Source organism: Pempheris klunzingeri, chromosome 15 (assembly GCF_042242105.1).
Source record: "Pempheris klunzingeri isolate RE-2024b chromosome 15, fPemKlu1.hap1, whole genome shotgun sequence".
In the NCBI taxonomy this organism is placed as follows: Eukaryota; Metazoa; Chordata; class Actinopteri; order Acropomatiformes; family Pempheridae; genus Pempheris; species Pempheris klunzingeri.
Window position 1 is genome coordinate 17483444 of NC_092026.1, and position 27839 is coordinate 17511282.

Genomic DNA, 27839 nt, shown 5'->3' on the forward strand with positions numbered 1-27839 from the left:
CGTAAGCTAAGTAAGCTAACGTTATGCTCTAAGAAGTCTACTCCAGCTTTTGCCTTAATTTGATTTACTTTTTATGAAAGTGTTGTGCTCATTTGCATAATGAAGAATCCGTAACTTGTCTCGAATCGGGGCTATTTTCACTCAGTTAACCATTTCTCACAAAACAGGTGGAATTCCCAAACTTATCCTCCATCTTTGTCCACGTACTCACAAAGAAAAATATATGTTAGCTTCTCTCTAACCCTCCATATTCAGCCTTTATTACACAGTTTTCACACACTGACAGTGAAGTGACCAAGTTCTGGAGGTTTTCTGAGCCAAGTTCCCAAGCCTCCACCCTGCAGAGCGCTCGTGAACTGCTGCATCGCCCTTTGGTAGCGTCCGGCAGCCATCTTGTAACCAGAATATGTCCCCGGAGTGGCTTCTGCTCCTAATATCTGACCATTCAACTGAAAAAAAGACCCAAAAAAATCACAAATTACCTACAATTTACGAACAATAACAGTTACAACCTTAACACCCACTGTTGACTGCCGCTGTTACGAGGACCGGTGACAGTCCACTGAGTGGTGCTCTCGTCCATTTGGGCTAAAGAAGGGCTTGTGTTTGTCAATCATCTGTTCTGCTGTTAAGCCCCCTTCAAAATGACACCTGTCCCATGAAAATGGCCGTTACACTGCAGACATGTTGGCCCGTGAATGCGGGAAAAACCCAGGTGTAACTAACGACATTAACCATCGAGGTTAATGCAGCAGGGACCTTGAGCTGACACATTTAATTGGTTGATTGGTCACATCTGTGTTTGACAAGTCAGAATATCAGCAGTGAGAAATGTCTATGAAGCGTCTCCAAACTGCAGATGAAGTAAAGTCGTCCTCACCTCAAACATGTTTACAACTTGTTCCTTCACTAGGATGTTTGAGGTGTACTGTGCAGAATGATGTAGTTTAACACTAGAGGGGTGATCTCACACTCTTTTTTTGTGATTGATATTTCAGTGCATAAGGAAGGAGGAGCACCATCAGTCACAAAAGCGACACAAGGCAAACACGTGCACTACAACAGAGTCTTTCCTCCTACCAACCCACCCCACCCCCACTGTCTAACCCCTAACATGTTAAACCGAAGCAGTGTACATGCAAACAAAACTACCAGCACACCCTATACATTCATCCCCTGCTACCCAGGAATCCCCTGTCCATTACAGATATAAGCCAACAGCTAATGTCACAACGTAGTCTATTTTCCTCCAAATGGGACCATAATTTACTAAATTAACATCCTGCTGTGTTGAAGAAGGCTGTAAACTAGCGACTGAGACCATGAACTCATCTGGAAAATGTTTACCGAGCTAATAAATCGAGTGAGAAGTCGGCTCATTCTCTCATTGACTTCCATCCAGTCAGACTTCTGTTTGGAGCCAGTGGACTCACCCCTTGCTGGACTATGAGAAGGAATGCAGGTTTAAGGCTCCACTTTTCAGATCCGGAAGCTTCGTCCACTTTTTTTTTTTTATAATCACAGTTGGTTTGTTAGCCCTGAAACAAGTCTGATGGTTTTTTTTTAAAGATTACATTTCAACAGTTTTGTTGTCACGAGTGTTGCAGCCAGTTTGTAGTCAGCCATAGTAGCAAATACCAACACAGTCTGTTGAAACCACTGTGAAACTGTCTCCAAGAAACTGTACAGTTCACATACACGATCTACAATTTATCCACAAATTGTCACATTTAGAAGCTTTGGGTTACTTTTTTCTCTCCATATCTCTTTAAAATACTGTTTTGTCTAACTCAGTGTGTCTCTTCTCCTGTCTCACCCTGCACACAACCTTTTAAAATCTAAATACTCTCTACCTCCTCTTCCATGTGATATTTAGAGCAGCTTTTCTCACAATGAGTCCAGTTGCTTTTGTAAATAATTACGACTCTGTCTGCCGTCGTCAAATTGTTAAAACCTTTTGGTCCAGCACGACACATACATATTTTAATTTCACAGTGGGAATTAAACCCATCAGAATTTGATCCATTCAGTCCAATAACATTTGAGAAATCTAGAGGAGCCGCACGATTAAATCATTTTATCCCCAATCATCATAAGATAAAATAAGATATTCCTTTATCTCAGGGCAGCAGGTTGTTCTGTTCTTTTAAAACAGAGCGTTCAGACAGAGGCTGAAAACAGCTGCAGCGTGTCCATGTCTGCTTTAAGAAAATAATAAGAAAAATAATGTCTGTTCCGGTAGGACCTCCAAGTACAAGTACGAACAGAATATACCTTTCAAAGTTGGAAACAGCCCTTTTTATTACGCAGCTTTGTTAAATACTTGATTCTCAGCTTTCGACAGTCTGTTATTTCTGTAAAGCAGACCATTGCTACGAACACTGTCATAATGGTAACAAAAGCTGTCTTGAAGTGAGTCTTTTGAGCATGTCTCTTCATGAAAAACCCTTAGAAATAGTCACAAAAGTCATGTGCCTTTGTTCATGATGTGTGTTGTCCTTTATGTTAATTAATTGATCCAACAGTTTACCTCAAATCCAGTGATCCCATTAACAAACCACTTTTATGAAGAAGCCAAAGAAGCGTTTGATGCAGGATCAGAGACACTCACGTCCCCTCCCGGTCTGACCCACCTGCTGCTGCAGCCTCTGCCAGCGGACGAACATGGAGCGCCTGCAGAGCCGTGACGGCGTCCCTGAGCCCTTCGTCCTTCCCGTAGACGTGCTGATCTCCTCCAGGCCTCCGTCGCCGCTGCTCCAGTTCACGCTGACGTTTGGCGCCTTCCCCGCTGGCCGAACCTCGCTGCTGCTCAGACCTGAGGAAACCACGGGGAGGGGTTGAAGCACCGAGGTGATGTCAGAATAGTTTGTTATTTAGTGAAATGTGTCAGCAACTGTTGGATGGACTGCCATGAAATGTGGTTCAGAGTTTGGTGAACCTCTTTTCATCTAGTGCCATCATCAATCATCAATGTGGTGATTTCAAGGTTTGAAAGTGCTTGGATTGCAAATAACTAATTAATATAATGAATCACTACCTAGAGAATTTGAATTTGACTTTTGTCAAGGTGGAGGAACCCTGTCTATCTGTCCAGTATTTTGGTTTATGACCAAATACCTGCAAAATTAATAACATTTAGTCTCAACTGTACTACTACTGGAAGAAACAACCATCATGGCAAGCGATTATCAGTTATTAATGTCATCTGAAAAAAGTAATTATTGTTATTTTAGGAAAGTTACAGCTACTTTGCGTATGTTGTAAAATGAAAATATAAACTTTAGGGCAGCATGTCTGTCGTCCCGTCCCCCAATACATTAGTATTTGTAATCGCATTGTTTTCAGTTTGATATGTATCTTAGTTGTTATTTTTGGTTGTCGTGGTTTGAGTTTGAGTATCACTACTCATCCAAACTGCCCCGTTTTCAATTAGTTTGTATCAAATGAAGCAGAAATACAACAGGCTGGACCATCCAGACTCTGAGTCAGTGACACGGATGTTTAAAGAGACCTGGATGCAGCGTTGGAGGCGAAGCTTCGTTGATTCCTATGAAAGTTGCTCAGAGAAGCCAAATAGCTACTTCCTGCTGTAAAGAAACTACCTGATGAAACATCCTTGCATTGTTAGCTGAGCCCACTAACATCCAGTTAGCTCTCTGCTAACTTGAACGGGGATAAATTGATGTAATCGTGCAGCTCTTTTGAACTCTCTAAATGTTACTGAACCGAATGGATCAAAATAGTGAAACGAGACATTTCAAGGGGGTTGTGACGCTTTAAAAATGTATCTACCATTTTATAGACTTTCACAATGTAAGTCTACGGGGAAAACTGTGTTTGCCCCAATGGCATCACATGACATTGTTGTAATTACACACTTCAAAGCCCAGTGCACCTCATGGGGACTCGGTCAATAAACCGTCCTGGGCTGTATCACTAAGAAGGGTTGGTGCTTTAGGTGTGTAAAACATTTGGACCTACAGCCGAGCAGCAGCTGCTGTCGCCGGTATGGGAAGGGCAGGTGCTTGACGGCTGCAAGGCGGCGCGCCACGGCCCTGCCCAGGTGACCCGTGTGGCTGAGCGTGCCCACCGTGAGGCTGTGCAGGTACACCGGCTCCACCAGGTGAGACAGGAGCGCCCCCTGGACGCCCACAACGCTCCACCTGTTGAGACAAACGAGCTTAAAAGACCCGAGCGGAGATGTGACGGCAGTTTGATGGCTGAGAAGATTTTCACTCAGGGCCCATTAAGGTTTGGCCGGCGTTTGACTGTCTAGACTGCACCAAGCTGCCACCCTGCAGCTGGAACAGAGTTAACAGCAAATAAAAACCAGCTGCTGCGTCTGAAATAGAGCAGCTGAGTGGGAGACATCCACTTGAAGGGAAAAGGAAGGAGAAAAGAGCATCACAGAGGCAGGTGTGGGCTGTCGCTCATTTGGTTCTGTTGTTTTATGCATATTTAACAAGATTATAAGCCACATTTGGTACCAACATCAAGTGATAAAACATGCCTCTCTTTCAATCAATCAATCAATCAGTCAATCAATCTCCTGCTTGTTTTTTAATTTAATCTTTTTCGCTTTGAATTTTGACAGACTCCATGCAGTTTTGTGCACTTTCAGGCTGACAAGGCAGCAGAGATGGTAAATTTTAGCTGCAGTAGGAAAAGATCTATTAACAGACACTGACATATGAATTCCAACTTGGGTGTTAATAGATAACATAATGATATTGTAAATAATTGCAGAAAGACGTCAGATGAAACAGTCGGATGATGATTCAGGTTGTAAATGAACCAGCAGAAAACAGAACATTTGTCGCCTTGCACAGGAAAGTTCACAGGTTTCCATGGTTTAAGATGGAAGTCATCTATAAACTGGGTGAACGTGTAGTGGCAAAACTTCAGTTCAATAAACCAATAAACTATTAATATAAAACATGTTAATTAGATTTTAATCTCCGTGGGAAAGAAAAAGACAACTTTTGGTTATAATAATAATCTGTTTATAGTGATTTGAGTCGGACTTCCACAGTTTATAATAAACTCACTTTGCCATCTTGTCAGTGCAGGACAAGGTGACGAGAGTTTTACCCGGAGCCAGGACATCCCATTTCTGATTGGCTCTTCGTGCTGTGACGGGCAGCGTCCCCTCACCTCCGTCCACCTTCACCCTGAGGTGACAGCGCACCCTCCTGCTGGGATCTGATGGAGGAAGACAAAGATGAAGACTCAGAGCTAATGCTCTCCCCTTCTGCTGCTGCTCTGAGTCGTGAGCATTATGGCAGCTTGAGACAAAAAGTCTCATCTTCTGATGGACCATCCGATACTCCAAACATGTCAACGAAGATGACGTTTCATTCAGTCATCTACAAGCAGAGGAGATGTAGACTAAGCTGCTTAATGAAGCCAGAAGTCTTGGTTTTTTATTAATTCATGTTTTCACAGAGCTTAAGTGTTTTATAGTGGATTTTTCCTTTAAAAATAAATGAAACTGTCTGAGGAGGGTTTATCTGTGCAGCAGCTAAGAACAGAACATAAATAGGTGCAGAACAAGTAGATTATTAAAGATATTACAGTATGTATCTTCAACAAAGTAAATATTGTTAATACAAAATAACTTTAAGTGGAAATGTTAGATTTCTTAACTTATTTGTGACACTAGAAAACCATCATCTACATGAGTTCGTCTCACATGCAGCCGTGGTCTCGTAGGGGCAGTTGAGTCGAGCGTCTCCACACGGCGAGGAGCTGACGTACATGTGGAACAGGACGCCATCCCGCAGCCGAAAGCCGCCACTGCTGCTTTTATTTGGTACGAAGATGGACTGTTCCTCACAGTCCGCTGGCTTACTTCAGGGGAGAAAGAAACCAACAGATAAGAGGAAGACAAATGACTGACCGCACAAACATGGTAGACATAGAGGCATACGAAAATCTGGAGGCGTGCAACTTTTTGCTCCATGACCTCGGTGCCCAGGTGCACCACAATGACTGTCATTTGCTTTTCCACTTTTGGCAGTATTCTCCCGGCTTTGGCCGTTCAAAACAAAGGAGGAAAGTATTGTAAGTAATAAGTAATATTGGGATTTGTGTGCATTAAGAGAAAAACAGAATTTACCACCAAGACTAGAACAAATAATAACGAAAACTAAATGTTTCAGGTGCATCGTACCACAGCAGCAGCTCCAGCTGAGCGTACAGGAATCGAACCAGCGCCCTCCGGCTGACGACTTCAGCGTGGCAGTCACCTAGCGTACCGCCGTGGTCGCCCGCGTTGTCCGAGTCCAGACACTTAGTCCCTGTGGCCAGAGACACAACCTGGGCTGATCTGAGGTCAAATCCTGGACAAACAAATGGAGGATGTGAGAAAAGTCAGACAGGAAAATGAGAGTCACAGAAACAGAGGAGAGAACCGTGGAAGAGCTCACATTTTGTTGAGTTGTTGAGCAAATGATTTACTCTCTGATGGAACGAGACATTTAACATGAAGCAGTTCAAACAAGACACCTCATTTGACTCTCAGAAGAGGAAAACAAGACATCTCCTCTTTACTCTCCTCCGCCTCGGCGTCCCGTCATAACCGGAACGTTAACAGGCTGAGACGGGCTAATGAAAAGTGTATGACTGAACAATCACTCCAACGCCTCGAAAACAGGCTGTTGTGTTGCAGTCTGGCCTCATCAAAGACTCACAGGACGGTAAAGATGACTGTCTCCCCTCTGGATCAGCAGGGTAGCTTGAGGTGACTTGTCTATTTGAATTGCAGTGATACATTTTTATGTAAGAGGGGCTCAGATGCTGCTGCACTCCTCTGACTGCTTTAAATGACGAGCAGCAAAACATTTTCACCCTGTTTTTAAAGTGATAATGAAGATGATCAGAAGAAGATCCAAACAAAAGGTAATGTAACATCTTTGGGTGCGTTCTAATGCCCAAGTATGGACTGCCACGGATGTTTGAGGAAGGGGGTAGAAAGCTCAAGGAGCAGCGTGATGATGAAGTAGTGCGTCCCAATTGTCTGCATACTGCATGCAAAGGTACTATGGGAAGGCCTTGCAGAAAAAGTAAAAAGTATGCGATTTGGAACGCAGCATTTGTCTTTGTTTAGGTTGTAAGATGTGTCCAAACTCAGGACTTGGAAGTACACAGCTCCAGACAGATGATCTCGTTGTGGACCTCCAGGTTGGTGTATCAATAAAAGCTACGTGTGACAAACAGCACTGGAAACAGTTTTAGCAAAGTTATCATGACGTACATGAAGTAAGTGACTGAAGCTTCCATGTTTAACGGCAAACGAAAAATAGAGATGTGAGTGATTTCCACATCAGAGTTTTGACTGTTCCACTCACCTCTGGTCATCACGATCCCGGCCAGGACCTTGTGACGGGCGTGCGAGGTAGAGAAACAACTGTCTGTTAGCTCTGCGTATTTCTCTCTCACCAGGTGGAAGATCGACTCTGTGAAGAACTGCAGAAGAAGAAATGGAACAGTTAAAGGTGCATAATGAACATCGTTTTTGTCTTTCTTTCCTCCCTCATCTGACTTATTATGAAATGTATTATTGATATTCTGACCAGGGGTTCCCGCCATTATTCTTTATCTTATTTCTATTATTCTTGGCAGGATGCACACAGGAAGTGTAAAGTTGCCATGGAGTCAGTTAGCTGCTACTTTTACCCAGTTGTTAGCCTTTCTTTTTTCAGATTGTGGCACCATTTTGGATGCTGAATTAGCAGTTAACAGTTCCTGTTTGCAGTGTTCCCACGGACATACAGACAACTGTCACTGAATTACTTTGATACTAAAGAAAACTTAAAAACGTAATGATTCTCAGGGAAGTTCTGCAGTTACATGGAGTGTCTTTTTCTGTGATTTCTGAGCAGATTTTTTTGAACGCTTAGTTCTCACTGACGTGGGATTGATATCCTTGGAAAGTTACACTGAATCTAAATCTGTGTGTTCATATTTGTCTCAGTTATGACTCAAAGTGTGATTTTGGACACATTTGGAGGGGCTAAAGGTTGTAAAGTACCTCAATGGCTTCCATGAGCTGCTGACCGTCAGAGATAATATTTTTTATCATCATAAAATTGTAAAATAAAGTAAAAAAAATGTAGTAATAAAACTTTGCTGGTAAAGACTTTAAAGGAAATTAAAGGACACCATAAGCACAACCAACATTATAACTACCAAAAATAAAGGGCTGAAACTGTAAATTAATGGTTCATAAAATTCATTAAAACCATTTTTACTCAATATTTTTGAATGCCATGGGAAGCAAAGATAATTATGTTCAACATCAAATCATGTCTATTTGCTAAAAGTCATTACTGCCGTTCATTTTTAATTTCCGTACACTTTCAGTGAACAGTTTGCAGGAGAAACCGAACGCTAAAGTTTCTGTTACTCCTATATTTAAACCCGAGGGCGTTGTGACTTCTGCTGTTTCACTTTTCCACAGACAACAGCTGCCAAAAACAAACAGACAGAAAACTTTCAAACAAAGTCTGCAGGGATGCCCAGACGGCTGTGACACCCGCCTGGACCGCGAGTACGGGGCTCTCTGACAGTCTGTCAACGATGTCCGAAAGTTTCCTCACTCAGAACTCCCCCAGTCTGCGGGGGAAGACGTGTCGCACTCCTACTTGTCAAAATATGCCTAATTATTTTTTTAGAGGACTGTCACTCTGTTGGCAGACATCAGGAAGTTATAGCTGCTGTGTGCAGAAAGGTTCAACTAAATGCCAAGAGGAGCATCAAAACAAAACAACCGTGTGGAGACTTAATAGGAGAAGAGCCATGCTAAATGTTCTCATACTTCACATATCTGCTGAGTATTTGAAAGAAGAAAAGACCGCTCAAGATGAAGTATTTGACGGGCTGAAATGAACCCATTTAGCAGCTGCAAATAATTCATGTTTGATAAATTGGAGTTAGAGTGGAAACTAGACTTCTATTTCTTCCAGTCACCTTCTCAATCAGGGGTCCTTCCATCGTGTTCATCAGAAGCCTGCTCTTCATCACTCACCATCACCACCACCATCAGGAGATATCCTATCATTTCACTCATTATCACCCCCATATATTTCTATTTTATATGTTATTTCAATGGACTCTTAACACCATCTAAAGTCTATGTATCTTCTCACATTGGTAATAAATCTTCTCGACCACTCTTCAGTCTCTCCAGGTTGAAATGTCAGCTACCTCGTGGGTTTTGGTCCTCTACTTTAGCCGTAGTTTGTTCACATTTGGAGCTGAATTAGCACTTCCTGTTAGCAGCCTACCCACAAATGTGCAGACAGCGGCCACTGGATTACTGTAATACTGAAAGAAAAATGGATAAAAAAGAAGTCCACATGACGTCAGTGTCTTTCTGAAATATCTCAACTTTTTTGTGCCGCTCATTTTGTAAGAGCAGGTGTTTTTTTTTTTTGTCCCCTCGCTCACCGTTTTCTGGATGACAGTGGCACAAGGTCGTGTGTAATGAGTGTGTTAAACAATTATCCGTCAGATTATAATGCTATTCACACCGCCTTCTCGCTCCACCTCAGTCTCCTTGGTCTGCTGCCGCTCCTCCTTCATCCCTAATGTGCTGTAATAATGTTCATTAATGCGTCACATGGCCTGACAGACAGTTCTTATTGAAGGAGCTAAATGATCAGCTGGGGAGGCTCTGAAAGAAGCCTTGGAGACAAAAAGGAGGAGGGGTGATTCTGCAAATTGTTAAGTTTGGTGTGTCAGCCTAAAGCGGGCTAAGATCACTCTTTTGTTCAAATTCGGCACATCAATATGCTTTTCTTCCATCCAAAATGTGCTGCTGCATCCTCCTGTCTATGAATCCTCTGCTTAAATCTGCCCCAGGGTTTAATAAAGTATCTCCATGTCTGTCTGACAATGTGGTTCTGCATTAGCCACGCTCAGTCACCCCCTTCAGCTCCGTGGAGCCGACCTCAGGAGACAAATCTCCTTGTATTCATAAAGCACGACAGCAAAAGACGCGGAGGACGATTCTCGGAGACTTAATGAAGTTGTTTGGATGCTGCAGACGAGCGTTCAGGACACCATCCAGCTCTCGGGCCTCAGGCCATGATGGCCATGCTGATGTGCGGCACACTCCATTTGGTAGCATACGGCGCCACCTCAGACCCATTTATCCAGACCATTTAGAAGGCTGGCGAAAGCTAAAGAGATAAAGGGGCGAGGTCAGCGTCACTGCTTGAAGCTGAGAAAAATACACCTTTAACATACGAAGGACATTTACTGATACGCTGATACCTTAAAGTCCTTTTTGTGTCCATTCCCTGTGTACAGTAAAACGCTGACCTCACGTTTGTCTATGAATGGATCACGTGGCAGCTTACGTGTGAAAAAAATGCAGTGTTTTTGTATCATGATGTCTATTTTCCATATGTATGAGTCATGTTATCTAACAAAGATGTTCCGTTACTGAGGAACTTAGTAATTACAGTGAAATGTCTCACGTGTATGAGTGCATGGTCGTCTAGCATCTATCCACCCAAAAAAAGGGGTTCTCATTTGTCCCAAATCAAACCCATATGAAGATGAAATTTCTCAGGGACTCCGAGGGAGGTGTACGCATCCTCATACATATGAAATATACTACATTAAAATGTATATACAGGCTATACTGCATCTCACATAGACGAGACAAAAGAGAGGAGGATGGCTTGGATTCGTGTGTGAATATTCACTCAAGGCCACCGTAGGAGAGATACCTCACACCCAAACACCTGAATGAATGGAAGGACACGGTCCGCAGGAGATCCAACAACAAGATGCATCACCTGCACCTCTTTTAACGGCGAATCAAACAACTGTAGATGGCAAGTGAGCAAAGAAACTCATCTTTTATTTACTTATTTTATTCTAATGTTGCCAAAATGGAAAACGGAGGCACCAAGATGGAAAATACAGGCTACTAGTTAGGTGTTTTTGTAATAGCATTTGTTAATTAAACATTTTACAGCGTTTAAACCTCACATTACACATTATACAAGAGGCATTGAACACGGACATTAGTCAGAAAGCTTCATGAGCCCTGAACACAGGCCTGTTCTGCTGTGAAGCCACTGTACCATAACAGTCTGCTCACGTCAAACACAATTAATCAAAAAGTATCTTTTAGTGAATGTACCGTAACCGACCTACTCACCTGAGGTAGCGGATTTCTGGCTCTGCCGCCCTGCAGGCCCATGACCTTCCTCTCGGGTCCCAGACTGATGTTGTAAATAGACTGCAGGGCGGCTGCTGCTGCCTGGGCCTTGGCCAGCCTTTTACTGTGACCAAACCCTTCAAACACCCTCCCCTCCACCTTAACCACCATAACAAAACTCCTCACTGGCCTGCCGTGAACTCTCTCCGTCAGGCACATGTACCTGAGTCCTGGTCGCAGCTCACTGAGCAGCACCACGGGGCTGAGGTGCTCCAGAAGTGAGGCGCTAAGTGCTCGTCTTTTTGGATTTGTTGAGGAGACCAAGTCCAGCGTGAGCCGGACAAGTCGTCTGTGGTTGTAAACGCTGGAGAAAACCTCCTTCTTTGCTGTGTTGCAGTGCAGGAGGTCACAGTTTTCACGCAGAGATGGCTCAAACTCTTTTAGGAAGGTGTCGGGGATGTCCAGTTTATCTGCTGTAAAATCCATAGGAGTGCTGGTGAAGGTCCCCATGGTAGCATGGGCCTGGGAGGCGTTTGGGAACTGGATGAAGGACCGGAGAGCCAGTTCTGCAGCCCTCATCTTGGCCTGCTTTTTTGTTGGCCCTCGACCTTCAAAGTGGAAACCATTTACCTCCACGCCTACAGAAAACACCGGAGCATGTAGGGGGCCGGTCTTTGACATGATCTCATACCGCAGGCCCGGTCGCAACTCGTTCAACTGCACCAGAGCGTTCTTCTGAGTGACAGCCCAGGCGGCTCTTTTACAAGTCAAGTGGCTTTGGTAGAGCAGCTGGTCTTTTCCATCCACTAACGGCTGCTTCCTCTTCGCAGCTCTTGGTGCATGTTTGGGGAACGTTGTGCAAAAAGTTGACGGATGATACTTTCGTAGCAGGTCACAGTCTACCTGGTGATTCTCGTGATTCTCCATCACCTCCAAACTGCTTGTGCCTGTTGACAAATTAGAATCAGAAATGTTACATGATGGCAAAATGTGATTTTGAAAACCCTCTGAGACAGTTCTTACTATCCAATAGATTTACTGCCGTATACAAAAAAGCTTCCTTCCCCAGGTTACTCTTAAACATGGGAGGCACAAAGTTGTGGGAACTGTGGATAGATCCTCTGGAAACTATGAATGTGTTTACAAAATTTTCTAGTGATCCATTTAATAGTTGTTCAGGGATCATAAAGCAGTACTGTTATTACACAGTGTGTGTTGGTAACTTGGCCCCTGTGGTATCACGGTGAAGCTAATCTCTCCATGGTAGCAGAACATGGAAAATTTCAGGAATGCATGGAAGAAAAGGATTTACTTGACGTGTCAGCGTCCTCAGCTGATGATGCTCCCGTATCCCAGTGTCCTATGGGACTGATGAGGGTCGATAACATGTCGCTCCTTCCTGAAAAACGGCAAACACATAAAATCACTGAGCATTTTCTTCACAGCGTGACGCAACATCATATAGATCACAAAAAGAAAGCTACAGTTTGTCACTAACACGCACTTGTGAATAAAAAACAAGTCATCTCTGATATTTTTGTGTTTGTGAAATGAGCTCAGTTACAGTCATGATTCTGAACACTTGCACTGCATAGTTTTATACTCATTCCCTACCATAAAAGTAATGAAATGGACTGAGGTAAACACACTTATGGCGATAGGATGAGGCCATTAGAGTTCCCACTAAATGAACAGAAGGAAAACAAACAGAGTGGCGGCTTACAGGCAGCCGGGGTAATTGAAAGGTGTTCGTGATAAGGGCTGAGGTTTTCAGACAGGAAGCAGCGAGGGGCTTAGACTGAATGAGAAGCTTTGTCTTATTAACCCAGGCACACAGTTCTCAGATCGTTTTTCATCAGATTTCAGCGGATTTGGTGAGCGGTTTGAAGGTTTCTCAAGCTAAATCACACAGGTGTCCTGGATGTGATAGCTGTTTTTAAATAAGGTACATGAGAGAATATCCCAGCTCCTGATACTCGGACAATGATAACATTCTCCAGATTTGGTGGATTTCGTCTTTACCTGCGACCTCTCCCACCTCCTATTGCTTTTCTTTGGATAGACAAACCTATTGTTGTTTAGTAAAAACCGCCATGATGGGTTTTCACTTTCACTAGAAACAAGTGGAGAATCAACTGAGAATGTGGACAGGAAGGTAACAGGAAGTCCAAATTAAACTAAACAATCATGAAATGTTTTCTAGTTATTTGTATTAAATTAAAGATTTGTTGAATAATGGGTACAAATGAATTATTTGCCAGATGCGAAACTTGAAAAACGTGATTACTTAGGCAAATCAGGTGACAGAAATGTTTTGAACTCGGTTTTTAGTCCCCTTTAGTCCCCTTTAGTTTACTCTGGGTCTTGTGTATTGAACATTAACCGATAAAAGAAAAGAGAGTCCATCATCCAGTTAATGAGGAAATGAGGACTTTTACTTGCCGAAGACTATATCTCAAACATAAATCTTTTTTTTTACAGATGGTCACTATGTCAGATGAGGATATTATGGTACTTTACATTATTCCCTGTGGATGAGATCAGACCCCAAACAATAAGTTTACAGTCCTTCAAAAGCAAAATGTTGTCTTTCCATCAGACTCAGAATTGCTTGTCTTCCGTTCTTTTTGACACACTAAGCCGGATAAAACAACAAATTGTCACACCCAATTCTTTGAATGGATCAGGTGGGGAGATATCATGTTATCTGATCCCATCATTAGTCTGTCTTTTCAGTTTGTGTGCATATTGTTTAAATCCTGGTAAAGACGGTTAAAAAACAGTGTATTAAAAGTAAACTTGGTTACAGATTATATACCATTATGTTCAGGCCTCCCTCCCTCCTCTAAACTTAACAACTTACCATTATCTTCCACATCTTTTGAGTTTGGGATTTGGCTCCAGCTTTGTAATTGATCACCTGCTGATCTCTATTGGCCCCCGAACCAGTGACACCATTTATCCCCATTTAGATTTATCCGGTGCCCTGCCACCATTTTACAGCTTTTGTTGAGCTGAGTTTACTCCACAAACAGACATAAACACAGAGAAATATGGGCTGCAGAGGCAATTATAGACGATATGTAGTGTTTGTGAAATATTAATGCCTGTCTGCTGCAAGTAAACATATTATGGAACAACATTAATAATAATAATAATAATAATAATGTGCCATTTTAAGACACTTTGTTATTCATTTTCAAGGCCGTAATTATCTTTATGTCTGTAATTGTATATGAGTTGCTACTGTTGTTCCTTAGCATTTTGGTGTAAGCTAATCAATTTATATCTTACCTATAAACTACGTCAAAGGAAATTACCAAGATTACTGACATATGGTGACGTATGTACATGCAGCAGCTCGGCAGTCCACACCTTATTTATTAACATGTTTAATCTGTGCAAAACACACTGTTTATATACAATAAATAATCACGGCAGAATTTATATACGTTTCTATTTTTTATGCATGTGGTGCAAGTATTTTTCAAGTATCATTTCAGGCAGTGCACCTGAATTTCGTTGTGTATTTATTATATTTTTAGAATGTATTTATAAGGTAATGACAATAGAGGAATCTATCTATTGATTACAAGCAGATTAAAGCTTTAAAATACATTAAATAATTGAAATCATTTGTGTTCTGAGAAAACTATTGCACCAATTCTAATTAATCTCACTGAAACTGTAAAAAAAAAGTGAAATTTCCTCAGAGGAAAAGCCCAGAATTGTCTTAAAGAAGTTGTTTCACCTCTAAGAAATCACCATAAGATGAAATATGAATGTTTTTCTGAAGTTTTTAACGTCCTGGTGGGTAACTTTTACCACTTGTTTGGTCCATTTTCGCCCCTGCTGACTGGTGATTCTGGAGGACACTGCAATGCAAACTAAAAGTCATTAGAATAATGAAGAGCGCACACTAAACTATTCTGCATTAACCTTGCACCTTGCAGTTATATCAGGCGTGTGATGCCATTAAGTGGTGGGTTGATATGAGCGAGAGCTGTGAGATGGGATGGGAATGTAATGGTGTGAGTCTGGAGTTTCTGAAGGCAGCGGCAGGTGGAGGTTGGAGATGCTTTAATGGCCTGCATCATCACAGCTAATGGGGCCATTTATTTTGGGATGAAGGAGATAATAACTGTGTTTGTCTTTGCGCCACGTCGGCTAAGCCCTCGCGCCTTCCCACACTTTTCTGTCATTTTCACCCATTTTTCATTCATCCCTCACCCCCCTTCGCTCGCAGACACACGTTCCCTCTCTCCAATTCAAGTAGAGCTTCATTAACTCACACCCATTTGTGAATTGCAGTATTAGAGTTTACACTTGATTTAAGTAGAGGTTAACCAGGTTGCAACATGAAAAATTATTTGCTCGAGCTACATGCAATCTTCTCCACGAGCAAATCTGCAAAATGTGCAGCATTTTAGGGATGAAACTGTAGCTGCTGTTTTGTAACATGTTTGGGTGCATATGAAGGACTTTAGGTTCTAAAAATGTGGAAAAATACATGAGCACTGTTCTGAAAATAGTGCACTACTACTTTTACATAGATGGTTAGTTTGTCAGTTAGGTTTTCCTGTGCTCCACCATAAACCACTTTTTCTTATTGTTTATGGCTGTTTTAGGGTTACAAATAGTAGCTATTTATTGATATTATTTCACATCTGGGTACGTTTGGCCCAACTTACACCAAACAAACAATTTAACCATTTATCATTTATCAGTTTATCAAAAAATAAAATTTTCTAATTGTAAAATAATCATAATTATAAGTTATGATTGGGATCATAGGAGGTTAAATGGAGGTTGAAACATTATTCATAATAAATTGTGCTTTGGTTTGAACACAGCACACCTGTGTGCTTATGCTGGGTTCTCCGTTGTTTCAGTATTTCATTCCATGTCATTGATGCATGTGTGATAGTGAATAGAAGTGTCAGGCAATGTCAGCATGACAATTCAGTTTAATTCTGCATAATTAATGCAAAAAGAAAGTAGATAAAGCGATAAAAACGTGAGCTTTCAAAACGTCTACTACATACTGCTGTCTTTTTGTGACTTTTTCCCGGTTTTGCAGTCGTTTTGTTACTGTTGTGGTGTTTTTGTGTCAAGTATAACTGCATTTACTACAAACTATGACATGTGCTCTATTTATTGTGAAAGCCCCTTTATTGTACTAGAACTGTTTATTTCAGCTCTGGCAAACTTTAATAGTATAGTAGTATCTAACGGCTACATAGTACAACTTAACTGTGTAAAGTTAACTGATTAGAAACCTTGAAAGTTTCTGTTTCTTCGCTGTGAGCAGGGTTCGAACCTGCGCGGGGAAACCCCATTGGATTTCAAGTCCAACGCCTTAACCACTCGGCCATCACAGCTGGTCACCCTTATTGCACTGACAGTAATTCGGCCGTGTTGCTTCGCCGCCACGATGGGTCGAGCAGCTTTGTGATATTTCCGTGTCCCATCTTGCATCACATCCACCTGCAGCCTTGTCCGTTTGTGAGACCCTGGCTGTAACTTTGCGGATGTCTTGTGTCATCAGGAGCTGAACTAGTGATGTGTCAGAATCAGAATCTGTTTATTGAAAACAGCTGCAGTGTTAGTGTTTGGTAAAATGAGTGGAAATATTTACAATGCAAAGAAAATGTACAGACACAAAAATTGTGGATACAAAAGCTTAAAAGTCCAATTTTGTGCAACATGCACATTTTTATTTCTTTTCACCATAAATATGTGTCCCCAGTGTGCCTACAAAACACCATCCTGGCTCTTTTTTTCCTGCTCCATCTTTCAATGTGGATGAAAACATGCTGTTTAAATTTGACTCCCTTTATGATGTCATAAGGAGATCTGTTGATCTCTGAAAACAGCTGCAGCAGCCATGTCTGCTACAAGAGACTATTGAATATTAAACCATGTAAACCTGTTCTGGTAGGACTCCCAAATACAAGTATGAACTTTGAATTGAGCAGAATATGGCACGTCGGCCATCACAGCTCACTTCCATATAAATCTGAACCATTTTTCACTTCAGATAAATTGCTTTTAACAAGCTCACACATCTTCACAACATCACACAGCTCCAATCTGCATTTCTTACTGTACTTTCCCTCATGTTGTACAGCTAGTATCACTTATAGCGAAAGGTGGAAATAAATGCTGATATTAATACTTCACAGAACAGTCAGTTAGAACCAGAGAGAGACCACAAGAGAGACAAAGGAGCTGAGCAGAGATGAGAACGGGAAGCTTCATATTCCACAATGCTTGTGTTTATCAAACCTCAGAAGCGAAGTGTCTCCATTCAGCCGCTGTTAATGAACCTTATTTAATAGAATAATGAAATTAGGCATGGCAGGGGGGGGGAGCGAGAAGCATCCACTCGCTGTCTGCGGTGTGTGTGTGGTTTGACAGCTGTGGATAATCTCATTTGCTAAGCGTAATTAATGGAAAGCGGTTTCATTTACTTGTAATGTGGACTGTCTTTCCTCAAGGGCAAAGAAATATGGAAACTTTCTGGAATAATTTCTCTATCTACTGTCTCAGTATTGGTAACGATATTTGTAATAGTATATGTTCATTATTCTCTTATTTAATAAGATTTCTGTGACCTTTTTTATTACTTATTACATTACATTTACTTTCCTGGTTTTTATATGAGCCTACACACAAAGACTTCTCCAGCAAAGTCTTGCTGCTTTGAAATGTGGAGACGTGTTTTTATCTTTAAGGAAACTCTACTTAATGATCTCCCGCCTTGTTTTGGAGGGAGGAAGCAACAGTTGGTCAGACCTCACTTGAGCTAATTAGCTTCACCAGCTTATTTAACGATTTTTAATCAAGGATGGGGATGTTTGAACAGCCATTTATGCAACTAAAATAGATTCCACCTTGTTTCTACCCTTTGTTTTTCACCTGGTGGTTCGCCTGTAGGAGCAGCGTTAGGTGGCAATATTCAAAGAAACTTTGAATAGTTCACATTGTAATGTTCACATTTCTAACAATGATTTAACTATGAGTGTCATCGTGTCAGCGTGATTTAAGCCGTTATCTACTGGAATACCACTCAGCATAAGCTGTTTTCTACCAGCATGAACAATCAAAACAAACACACTTTTCAGATTATCAGAAGATTGATCATAGTGAGAAAAGTACTCCAACACCTTCATCAGTCATATGGCAGTAGAAAGCAGTGTTGTGATGATGATAGTGACTGAAAATGCACATGTAAAAACAGCTGTGATGGCCGAGTGGTTAAGGCGTTGGACTCGAAATCCAATGGGGTTTCCCCGCGCAGGTTCAAACCCTGCTCACAGCGTTCACACCGTGGAGCTTAAAGAAGCTGGTTGTTTGATTTAACTTGGAAGTGTGGCATGCCTCCCTACCCAGGTTGGAAAGCCAAGACAAGTGTGTTAGTTCTTCTAATAGTTGAAAAACAAGACTGTTACACATTGTGAAGCCTGTTGGTTTCCTATCTTATGTCTTTTGATTCACACAATGAACAAAACATCCCCTAAAACAGAGATAGCTAACAGTAACAGGAGGAAAAAAGGCGATCAATGAAAGAAAGAGCGCTAAGGCTTATTCATAAAAGGTGCCTCCTGACTCAGAGCAGCAGCTGTGATGGCCGAGTGGTTAAGGCGTTGGACTTGAAATCCAATGGGGTCTCCCCGCGCAGGTTCAAACCCTGCTCACAGCGAACAGCAGCCTGTGTTATGAAGACCAGTGAGGAGCTGAACTCTCATCCTTTACTTAATATCCAAAAGCTGCAGTTCTGAAGCCCCTCTGTGTTGTTTGAGGGCTCATTAACTACGTGACTAATCAATGATGTCCAGCTTTCCCATCTCAGCCTTTGTAACTTTCGGAAACCAACAAACCCAACAAAAACTTGTGGATATTAACAAAGAAGACATTAATGCAGCACAAAAACCTTCTCACGGTTTAGTGGAACAAGCGATGCACACACTCACAATCCTCTGTGTCATAAGTAATTAAATGCTAACGACTGAAGACGCCGTGCTTATAAAGAATAGAAGCAAAGTGAAAATGGCTTGGGATTTGTTTTGACGGTGCTTTCTCAATGAATTGTCAAAATAACATCCTTATAATTCTGTTGATGTTCACTTTGGAGTCAACCTAAGGAATACAAAGAAAGGTCTGTGCAGTGAGGCAACACATGACCTCATTTCTTCTTTTGAGAAGAAGAAAAATGGAACCAGACTGCTGCTAATGTAGTCTACGTTTCCTTAACTCAAGATAAAAAAGCAGATCCTTCATTCCTGTCCTTTTTATCTGTCATCTCTGAGAAAATACGCTGTGATAAGGCCACAGTTGGAGCTTTGATCACCTCTCTGTAGGTCTGCGGGCTGGTTGACAGAACAAACAGCTGACAGCGAGCATGTAAAACAATTGCACATAATTCGTAATGCTCACACCCTTAAACACACACACACACACACACACACACACGAGTGCACAGAAACTCACAGTTACAGAAAATAACAACTGTGCTCATATTGGGACGCAGCTCAGTGTAGCTTCTTTATGTCGTCACATGAAAAAGAAAAATGTGAAATTTGCGTAACATGAACAAAACTAATTAATTTGGCTTTTATGTGTGTTTCATATGCTGATATGTAGGCAAGCATAACATGTGTGTCACTGTCTACATGTATGTGTGTAAAAGAAATGAAATGTGGAGGACAGCGTTGACATCCAATCTGAGTCTCACAAATATTTTTCATAGCCCAACACACACATGTGCAAGTTAAGGTGTCTGAACTTTAAAAAAAAACTGCATTCACTGATTTTTCTGGCCACTAGGGGGCAGAAGAACTCCAAAACAATCTGAAAAAAATCGTAGAAAGTTGTTTATGCTAACATTTAGACATCACTAGGCCACTTTGTCCTTCGATAATTAAAAGTGGTTTAATAGCAAAAGTGAAAAGTGATGATACACTGTATGGAGGCAAAACAGTTTATCTGCTCTAATCGATCGTGTCGGTCGTCTTAAGTGTGTCACGTCCACAGCTGTGATGGCCGAGTGGTTAAGGCGTTGGACTTGAAATCCAATGGGGTCTCCCCGCGCAGGTTCAAACCCTGCTCACAGCGACTTTAGCTAATTCATTCCACCTTGTGTAGCCTGATATGATGCAATTAAAATGTCTGTCCAACTTCTCTGTACACATCAATAAGCAACTTCCTACTTAAACCTATACTGTACAGTGCCTTTGTTACATAATGTTAACAGTTTGCTAGTGGGAAGCTGTAAATAATATGTTAATGTATATTTGCAGGAGTGGGTGAAAAGTTACGTGACTTAGTTTTTTATTCACTGTGCTTCATGTAGTTGTAAATGAAGAAATCTGCAATTTTTTTAGGGCCAGTTCAAATGAGTACATGTCGAACTGGTACGAACTAGGTACCTCTTACTGCTTATCTAGCTCTTCTCACTTTAAAGAACACATTTACAGTACATTTTTATTATATTTTCATCATATTCTATATTTCAAATATGTCTATACTATAGTCATATGTTTCATATTTGTGTTTCTTGATTATATACCAATATACCAAGAAAAATTCATTGTGATGTGAAAAATGACTTGGTGGTAATCCCTGCCCAGATGTTAGCAAGAGCAGTAAATGTGTGTGTGTATATATAGGTAAAGCTAAAGGAGTCTTAAAAGCCCCATACAGTTGTAGAACAATGCTGGTAATGAGCAATGAAATGTGCATGCATGTGAGTTTTTGCAGAATTTTTCAATATCTTTAAACATTAAATTAAAATTCAGGCGAGTGCACGATTTTATCTGAAGCTTTTTTACTTCCAAAAACATGGATGCTTTCATCCTTATTTCAATTTCTGTCTCTCATATATATTTATAAAAAAAAGCAGATTTAACAGATTTATCGAAGTATTGTGCGTCCACGTTGTGAAAAATGCTTCCTGCATTATGCTGTCACACAGACTCACACATCTCCTGACCAGCGTGATCTTGCTTATGCTGGAACGTGTCTGCGTCCCACACGACATAATCTAAATGCTGATTTGGTTGTGAGAAGGAAGCGATGGGGCTGAAGTCGGGGATGAATGAGGACCTGAGGTCTGGGAGCAAATCAAGGCAGGCGGCAGCTCAAGTGAAACGGCCTCTTAACAGCAGCAGACGTGTCTTAGAGTCGATGCTTGAGCCGAGAAGAATCTGATTGTGGTGGAAAGGAAAATGTTTTTGTATGCTGATGAGTTCTGACCACGTTTCTCTGCACGTCATCCAACCAGTGACCAATCAGTGTGCAGCAGAGCCAGCAAAGGCAGCTGTGATGGCCGAGAGGTTAAGGCGTTGGACTTGAAATCCAATGGGGTCTCCCCGCGCAGGTTCAAACCCTGCTCACAGCGAATAGCAGCCTGTGTTATGAAGACCAGTCAGTGAGGAGCTGAACTCTGATCCTTTACTTAATATCCAAAAGCTGTAGTTCTGAACCCCCTCTGTGTGGGGGTCTGCCCTCGCAGGTTTGAGTCCTGCTCACAGTGAAACTCCTCTTTAATCAATCCCTGATCTAGTAAAATTATCAAAATATACAAGAGGAGACGTTAGAACACTGCAATGCAATCTTGTCCATCACCTTCTCTCTCACAACATGCTGTTTTTGTGACTTTAATATTTAGTCAGATCAGCACATATTCAGATTTATGAATTATTAATTTATATTTTGCATAGCAGCACTCCTCACTGACAATGTCAGTATTTTGATCTTCGCTCCTTTCCGCTGCATTAATCAGTCCGTTTTTGGCTGCTGATGGAGCGTCTCGGGCTCGCGAGAATACAAGTTTGTTAATTAATTTGTTTATTCGTGGCAGAGAGGGAACTCGCCTGCAGGAAATCAAAAGTTCATGTAAGCGGCATAACGGGGGTTTGAAGGAGAATATTAAAAATGTACCAAGGAAAAGAATTCATATCAAACCTCCTTTCTCCAAACATATTCAGCGTAAGGAGCAGCTCCGCATTAGATCTATTACTGATTGGAGGCAAAGCATTGCTGCACTGATTTCTTTGGGTTTAAAGGTTTACAGTTCAAACTTTACGCATGAGGACCCACATGATGTAATTTATACCATGGCGTCTTTATGTACCACACAGGACTGCATATGCAGACCTTACGCTATGACTGAACGTGTATGTCCAAAGTCTCGGTGTGGTAGAAACAAGCCTCTGTCCATTTTCAAATCTTAAAGTGATTTTTTTGAAGTAGTGTTGTATGAGATAGTTGTCCATAGTCAGTGTATTTACCTACAATAGATGGAAGTCGGTACGACCCCAGTCGTAATGTACTGCTGTGGAATGGGGGCAGCAGAAAAATCTGTTTTAAACACCTAAAATATCAATATCAGTTTAATTGTACATTATAATAAGAATATTCTCACTGCTTTAGCTTGCATCAGTCAGCACTTCTCCGATGGGGAAGTGATGTTCTTTTGCTTTGCTGCCAGACTCCAGTGACGAAAACAAGTACCTTGCAAAAAACATGGGAGTTGCTGCATCGATCAGTGAACCAACATGTTACTTTGGATCCGAACTGGCCATTTAAAACACCAAAGTCACACAATAGCACAAGTAAATCAACCGATTGAGGCAGCGGTAGACCCACGACTCCCATTTCCTGTGAGGTAAAATGACTGTTTTTGTCAATGGAGTCTGGTGGCATTAAAGTGAGCGAGCAGATACAGAATGGCTTAAGTTCTGCGTGGAAAAGGCTGTCTGACGGTATACATCAGACAAAGTAAAGCAGTAAGGTGTTCTAATTGTTTATCTAATATTGTTTGGTGGCTAAAGTTAGTTTTTTCTGCTGCCCCCGTCCACAGCAGTACATTTCTTAGCGCCCACTTAGTAATAAACTGGCTATGAATAAGTACTTCATACAACCCCACTTAAAACAATCCACTCACAATCCACTGTGGTCAGGTGTGCTCTGTTGTTATTGTGACCACATCCATCAGTGATGAAATGATGTTGGTGCAACGATACATCAGAGAGCCTAATTTGCATGAATATACTGACTTTTAAAGAGCTGAAGAGCTGGAAAACACTTTTTTTAATCATTCACTACCCATTGCATGATAAATGCCCTAATTTTACTCTATTGTGATTAGTACATATTGACTTTTTGCCACACAGTATCTCTAAAGTCTAAACTCTTACTATTTTGTCAAAATGCTCTCTAAACTCTGATGGTATCTGATTTTTGGAACGTGGCATTCAACCACATTTGAATGTATGCACCATATGCACACTTCTTTCATGTATTTATTGTCTAATTTAATTGCTGCACTCGAGTGTTTGTGATTTTACCACAGATCCATGTCAGATATCATTTTCTTTCCCACGCAGTGAGGACAGACTACAAAGCCTCTCTCAGTCTAAATTTAGTTCAGTGCAGCAACTCATCACATCACTCTCCAGCAACAAAGCCAGCCAACGCTAAACGTCTGCTTTCACATCCACAGACTGATAATCATTATTTGGAAATGAGTGATGCAATTATTGCCTGAAACATATGGTAATGTGCAATGAAATTGCAATGGGAGATAATAACAATGACAGCAGTAATCTATGGCAGGCTGTTGACTGCTGACAATGGCCTCGTTTCAACTTTTAATGCCCTCGCCTGCTGCCTCACTGTCACTTTATCACTTTGAAAGATTAGGTTTCATTTGTCTCTAATTGTGGATTGCATGCGTTGTTGGTGAATGATTGCATTTTTTTTCTATTTATTTCGATTAGGCAGTAGAGTTTTGGGTAAAGCTATATGAGTGGTTAGATTTTATCTAACAGTCAGAAACAAAATCTTGCTGCTACTCAGGCTGTGGAAGAAGAATTCAGGTTTTTATTCAAGGAAAAGTGTTTTATTCAAACACAAGCAGACAAGGAGTCATGCTAGTGGCTTTGTGAGGCTGTGCACGCAGTGAGTCCATATTAGAAACAGGCAAATGTGTCTTTTTGTCTCCGTTTTCAGCTCTCTGTCCAAACCAAAACAGCACTTTTCTCCCCACCAAAAAAGGCCCTCCATAGTGTGTGTGAAAAGCTGGTGCGGTGTTTCTGCCACATAAACCCACCTGGTTATGTTGGTGTGCCAATAAAGTTAAGTTCCTCTTTGAACCTTTTAATTGCCGATATAGCTGAATACACGCAGAGCTGATGTCATTAACCTGGATTTATGTTGTTTTGTCAGAACACGTTGCAACTATAAAATAAGGATGATATCAGCGTAGCGCAGCAGTTTGGGAATGACTTCTGTTTAACATGTGGTGTTGGTTGGTGGCGCTTAAATCACTGTTTCATACTTGTTCAGTTGACTATATATATAGTCTGACTATAGAAACAGAAAAAATTAAAGCTGCAAGCAGCGTTGGAGGGCCCTCGCACCTCCGTGCACGTCGTGGCGTGCGGCGGCCTGTTGCTGGACTCCGACCCTTCCACGCGATAAAACAGGGATTTTACCGAACAGAACATCAGTGCTTCTCTTCTACAGCTGACTCAATCAGTGAGTTTGTTTGTCATTGTGTTACTTCGATGCTTTTAATGGTTAGTTTGGATCCAAAGAAATATTTATGTAGCACACAACAACACAAACATACTAACCGAATGAGGCAGCAGCAGAGCAGCAGCTTCCTGTGTTCTGTGTGGTAAAATCCCTGTTTTAGTGAATGTAGTCTGGTGTGTGTGCAGAGAGCGATATAACGGCTGTTTGTGGTTAAACCAAAAGGATCTTCCAGGTCTCTCTCTGTAGGGATCCTTTCCATGATGCTGTCACACACTTAGAGTAACACTCTGAGCCTGTCAGTGGATCAAACAAGCACTTTTAGTGGACCTACTGTGATCAGGTGCAGTTGGCAGTCGACTGAGGCAAACTGGACCAATTTTTTTTTAAAGTTCCACTTTAATGTCTGACTGAGCTGCAGTGAAACGAGGAAAGCTCCAGTGTGACTGCAGGATTAGTTGGTTCTGTCATGAGGAAACCAGCTGGAGGTTCCTGCAGGGAGACTCTGACCCATGTGACGACGTGACACCTCATCGCTTCACACCGTCGCATACTAAGAGCAGAAGATGGGCCGCATGTGTCGTACATCCTGATCACACGCCTGAACACAATACAAGCTGATTTGTAACGCTGCAGTAGGAAATATTACATTATAATTCTGGTTGAAATAACCCATTTTGTCACTTCAATATTTTTTTTAAGGTTTCCTTTAAAAACAAATGTGTCTGAGTGCTGTTCCCTTTGTGTTTAGATTTTTTTTGGCCTGTAAATGCACCAGTGATAATATCTAATTATATGAAAACACACTTTGTCCGTGACTACTCAATTTAAAAGAAGAGCTGGAGCTGGAGGCAGGACGTGGTTAGCCTAGCTTAGCATAAAGAGTGGAAGCAGGGGGAAACAGCCAGCCTGGATCTGTCCAGAGTTCAAAAACACACCTGTGAACACCTCTAAAACTCATAGACGAAAAGACGTTGTGTCTGGGTTGAGTGTGAACACAAACAGAAATGTAAAAATAACAGTGGTGTGTTAGAGCTTTCTTGAAGCGCCTCCACAAAGATGGCTGGCCGGTGACTTGGGCCTCCCCCAGTGGGGCGACCTCATCAGTGACTTGGCCCTCCCCCAGTGGGGCGACCTCGTCAGTGACTTGGCCCTCCCCCCGTGGGGCGACCTCATCAGGGACCTGGGCCTCTTCAAGTGGGAAAACCTCCTTGTTGACTTGGGCCTCCTCCTTTGGGGCGACCTCTTCGGTGACTTGGGCCTCCTCCTTTGGGGCGACCTCCTTGTTGACTTGGGTCACCTCCAGTGGGGCGACCTCTTCGGTGACTTGGGCCTCCTCCTTTGGGGCGACCTCTTCTGTGACTTGGGTCTCCTCCAGTGGGGCGACCTCTTCGGTGACTTGGGCCTCCTCCAGTGGGGCGACCTCCTCGGTGACTTGGGCCTCCTCCTTTGGGGCGACCTCTTCGGTGACTTGGGCCTCCTCCTTTGGGGCGACCTCTTTGGTGACTTGGGCCTCCTCAAGTGGAGCGACCTCTTCGGTGACTTGGGCCTCCTCCAGTGGGGCGACGTCCTTGGTAACTTGGGCCTCCTCCTTTGGGGCGACCTCTTCGGTAACTTGGGCCTCCTCCAGTGGAGCGACCTGGGACTCCTCCGGAAGGGCAACCTCCTCTGCGACAGAAGTGTTCTGTGGTGCATGGAGGTCAGTTGTGATCAAGTTGTTTACCTTTGAAATGGGTGTTTTTCCAATCTGCTCACACACCTGGAGCATCATTGGGTTTTTGTAGGTATCAACTTGTTTCTGCAGTTCATGCGTCTTTAGTTTGAAGACCAACAGAGAGTCTCTTTCGCCTTTCAGCCTTTCTTCCAGGCTCAGGACTTTGGTGACTCTCTCATTAAACTCAAGCCTGAGTTCCTCCAGTTCTTTTTTCAGGAGGTCAGCTCTCTGCCTTTCAGCTTGGACTTGATCTGTGAGATCTTTGATCAGGTCGTCTTTGTTGTTGTTCGACCCGTCCAGGGGCTCGGCTGCGAGGGCTGTGGAGGAGAGACTCTTGATTTCCTGTTTGAGCCTCAACACCTCCTTGTCTAGATCGAACCTCAAGCTCTGCTGCTGCTTCAGTTTCCACTCTGCTTCTTCACGCATGTACTTCTCATTGTAAGAAGTTTGCTGCTCTCTACGTCTCAAACCTCTTTCATAGTGAAGGTCGGTTAGGGCTTTCTGCAGACGCTGGTGCAGAGGTGGATTCCTCCCCCAGTAGTATGGAGATGACTGGCCACCCTGGTGGTTCTGAGATGACTGGCCACCCTGGTGGTTTTGAGATGACTGGCCACCCTGGTGGTTTTGAGGTTGCTGGCCACCCTTGTGGCTTTGAGGTGGCTGGCCACCCTGTTGGCTTTGAGGTGGCTGGCCACCCTGGTGGTTTTGAGGTGGCTGGCCACCCCGGTGGTTTTGAGATGACTGGCCACCCTGGTGGTTTTGAGGTGGCTGGCCACCCCGGTGGTTTTGAGATGACTGGCCACCCTGGTGGTTTTGAGATGACCGGGAATCCCAGTAGTATTGAGATGACTGGCCACCCCGGTGGTTTCGAGATGACTGGGAATCCCAGTAGTACTGAGATGACTGGCCACCCCGGTGGTTTTGAGGTCGGCCGCCACCCCGGTGGTTTTGAGGTGGCTGGCCATCCCCATTTATTTGAGGTTGCTGGCCATCCCCGTTGTTTTGAGGTGGCTGCTTCCTCTGGGTGTTTTCATGAGGCTCTCTTGCATCCATCGGAGCAGGAGAGACCTCATTGGACTCCCAATCCATATTTTCGACAGCGCTGCTGCCATCAACAGGTAGTGTAGCTAGTAACTCCTGTTTTTCATCCTCCAACTCCATGATCTCTCCCCAGGTGAGACCCGCAGGCAGCATTGCCTCGACTGGACTGCTGTTGGCTTTCATTGATCTTCTTAATGGAACCGATCGCAGTTGTAACGGGTTTTCAATGGTTGTTGAAGTGTTCTTCGAACGGTGGTGTGTCTCGGATGTGTGGTGAACATGTATCTCTCTCTGTCTATCTCCCTCGGCTCAGTTTGGGTTCCGTCTCTATTTATATCGATTCAACATTCTGGAAGCCTCTGAGGT

At 42.6% G+C, this 27839-nt stretch overlaps 1 protein-coding gene and 5 non-coding genes across 6 annotated transcripts; 4 read left to right on the forward strand and 2 right to left on the reverse strand.

The window, feature by feature from the left end:
* Positions 1-272: 272 nt before the first annotated feature.
* Positions 273-27397, reverse strand: LOC139214185 (double-stranded RNA-specific editase B2-like). Its single transcript, XM_070844951.1, has 10 exons — positions 27328-27397; positions 12489-12575; positions 11177-12123; positions 7350-7467; positions 6173-6341; positions 5693-5850; positions 5049-5202; positions 3982-4163; positions 2634-2815; positions 273-449 (listed from the first exon to the last, which is right to left on the reverse strand). The coding sequence occupies exons 1-10, from the start codon at positions 27395-27397 to the stop codon at positions 273-275; spliced, it is 2244 nt and encodes a 747-aa protein (XP_070701052.1).
* On the reverse strand, positions 16476-16557 carry trnas-uga (transfer RNA serine (anticodon UGA)). The gene has a single exon. It is a non-coding gene; the product is annotated as a tRNA-Ser (tRNA).
* Positions 18419-18500, forward strand: trnas-cga (transfer RNA serine (anticodon CGA)). Its single transcript has one exon. It is a non-coding gene; the product is annotated as a tRNA-Ser (tRNA).
* Positions 18800-18881, forward strand: trnas-uga (transfer RNA serine (anticodon UGA)). The gene has a single exon. It is a non-coding gene; the product is annotated as a tRNA-Ser (tRNA).
* On the forward strand, positions 20212-20293 carry trnas-uga (transfer RNA serine (anticodon UGA)). The gene has a single exon. It is a non-coding gene; the product is annotated as a tRNA-Ser (tRNA).
* trnas-uga (transfer RNA serine (anticodon UGA)) lies at positions 21497-21578 on the forward strand. Its single transcript has one exon. It is a non-coding gene; the product is annotated as a tRNA-Ser (tRNA).
* Positions 27398-27839: the final 442 nt, after the last annotated feature.

Coding starts and splice junctions, on each gene's coding strand:
- LOC139214185 (XM_070844951.1), bottom strand. CDS start 27,397: ATGGCCAGCCACCTCAAAACCACCGGGGTGGCGGCCGACCTCAAAACC. Junction 5,203..5,692: donor CTACGAGACCACGGCTGCAT/GTGAGACGAACT, acceptor TTCCTCCATCAG/ATCCCAGCAGGAGGGTGCGC. Junction 450..2,633: donor GGCAGAGGCTGCAGCAGCAG/GTGGGTCAGACC, acceptor TCTTTTTTTCAG/TTGAATGGTCAGATATTAGG.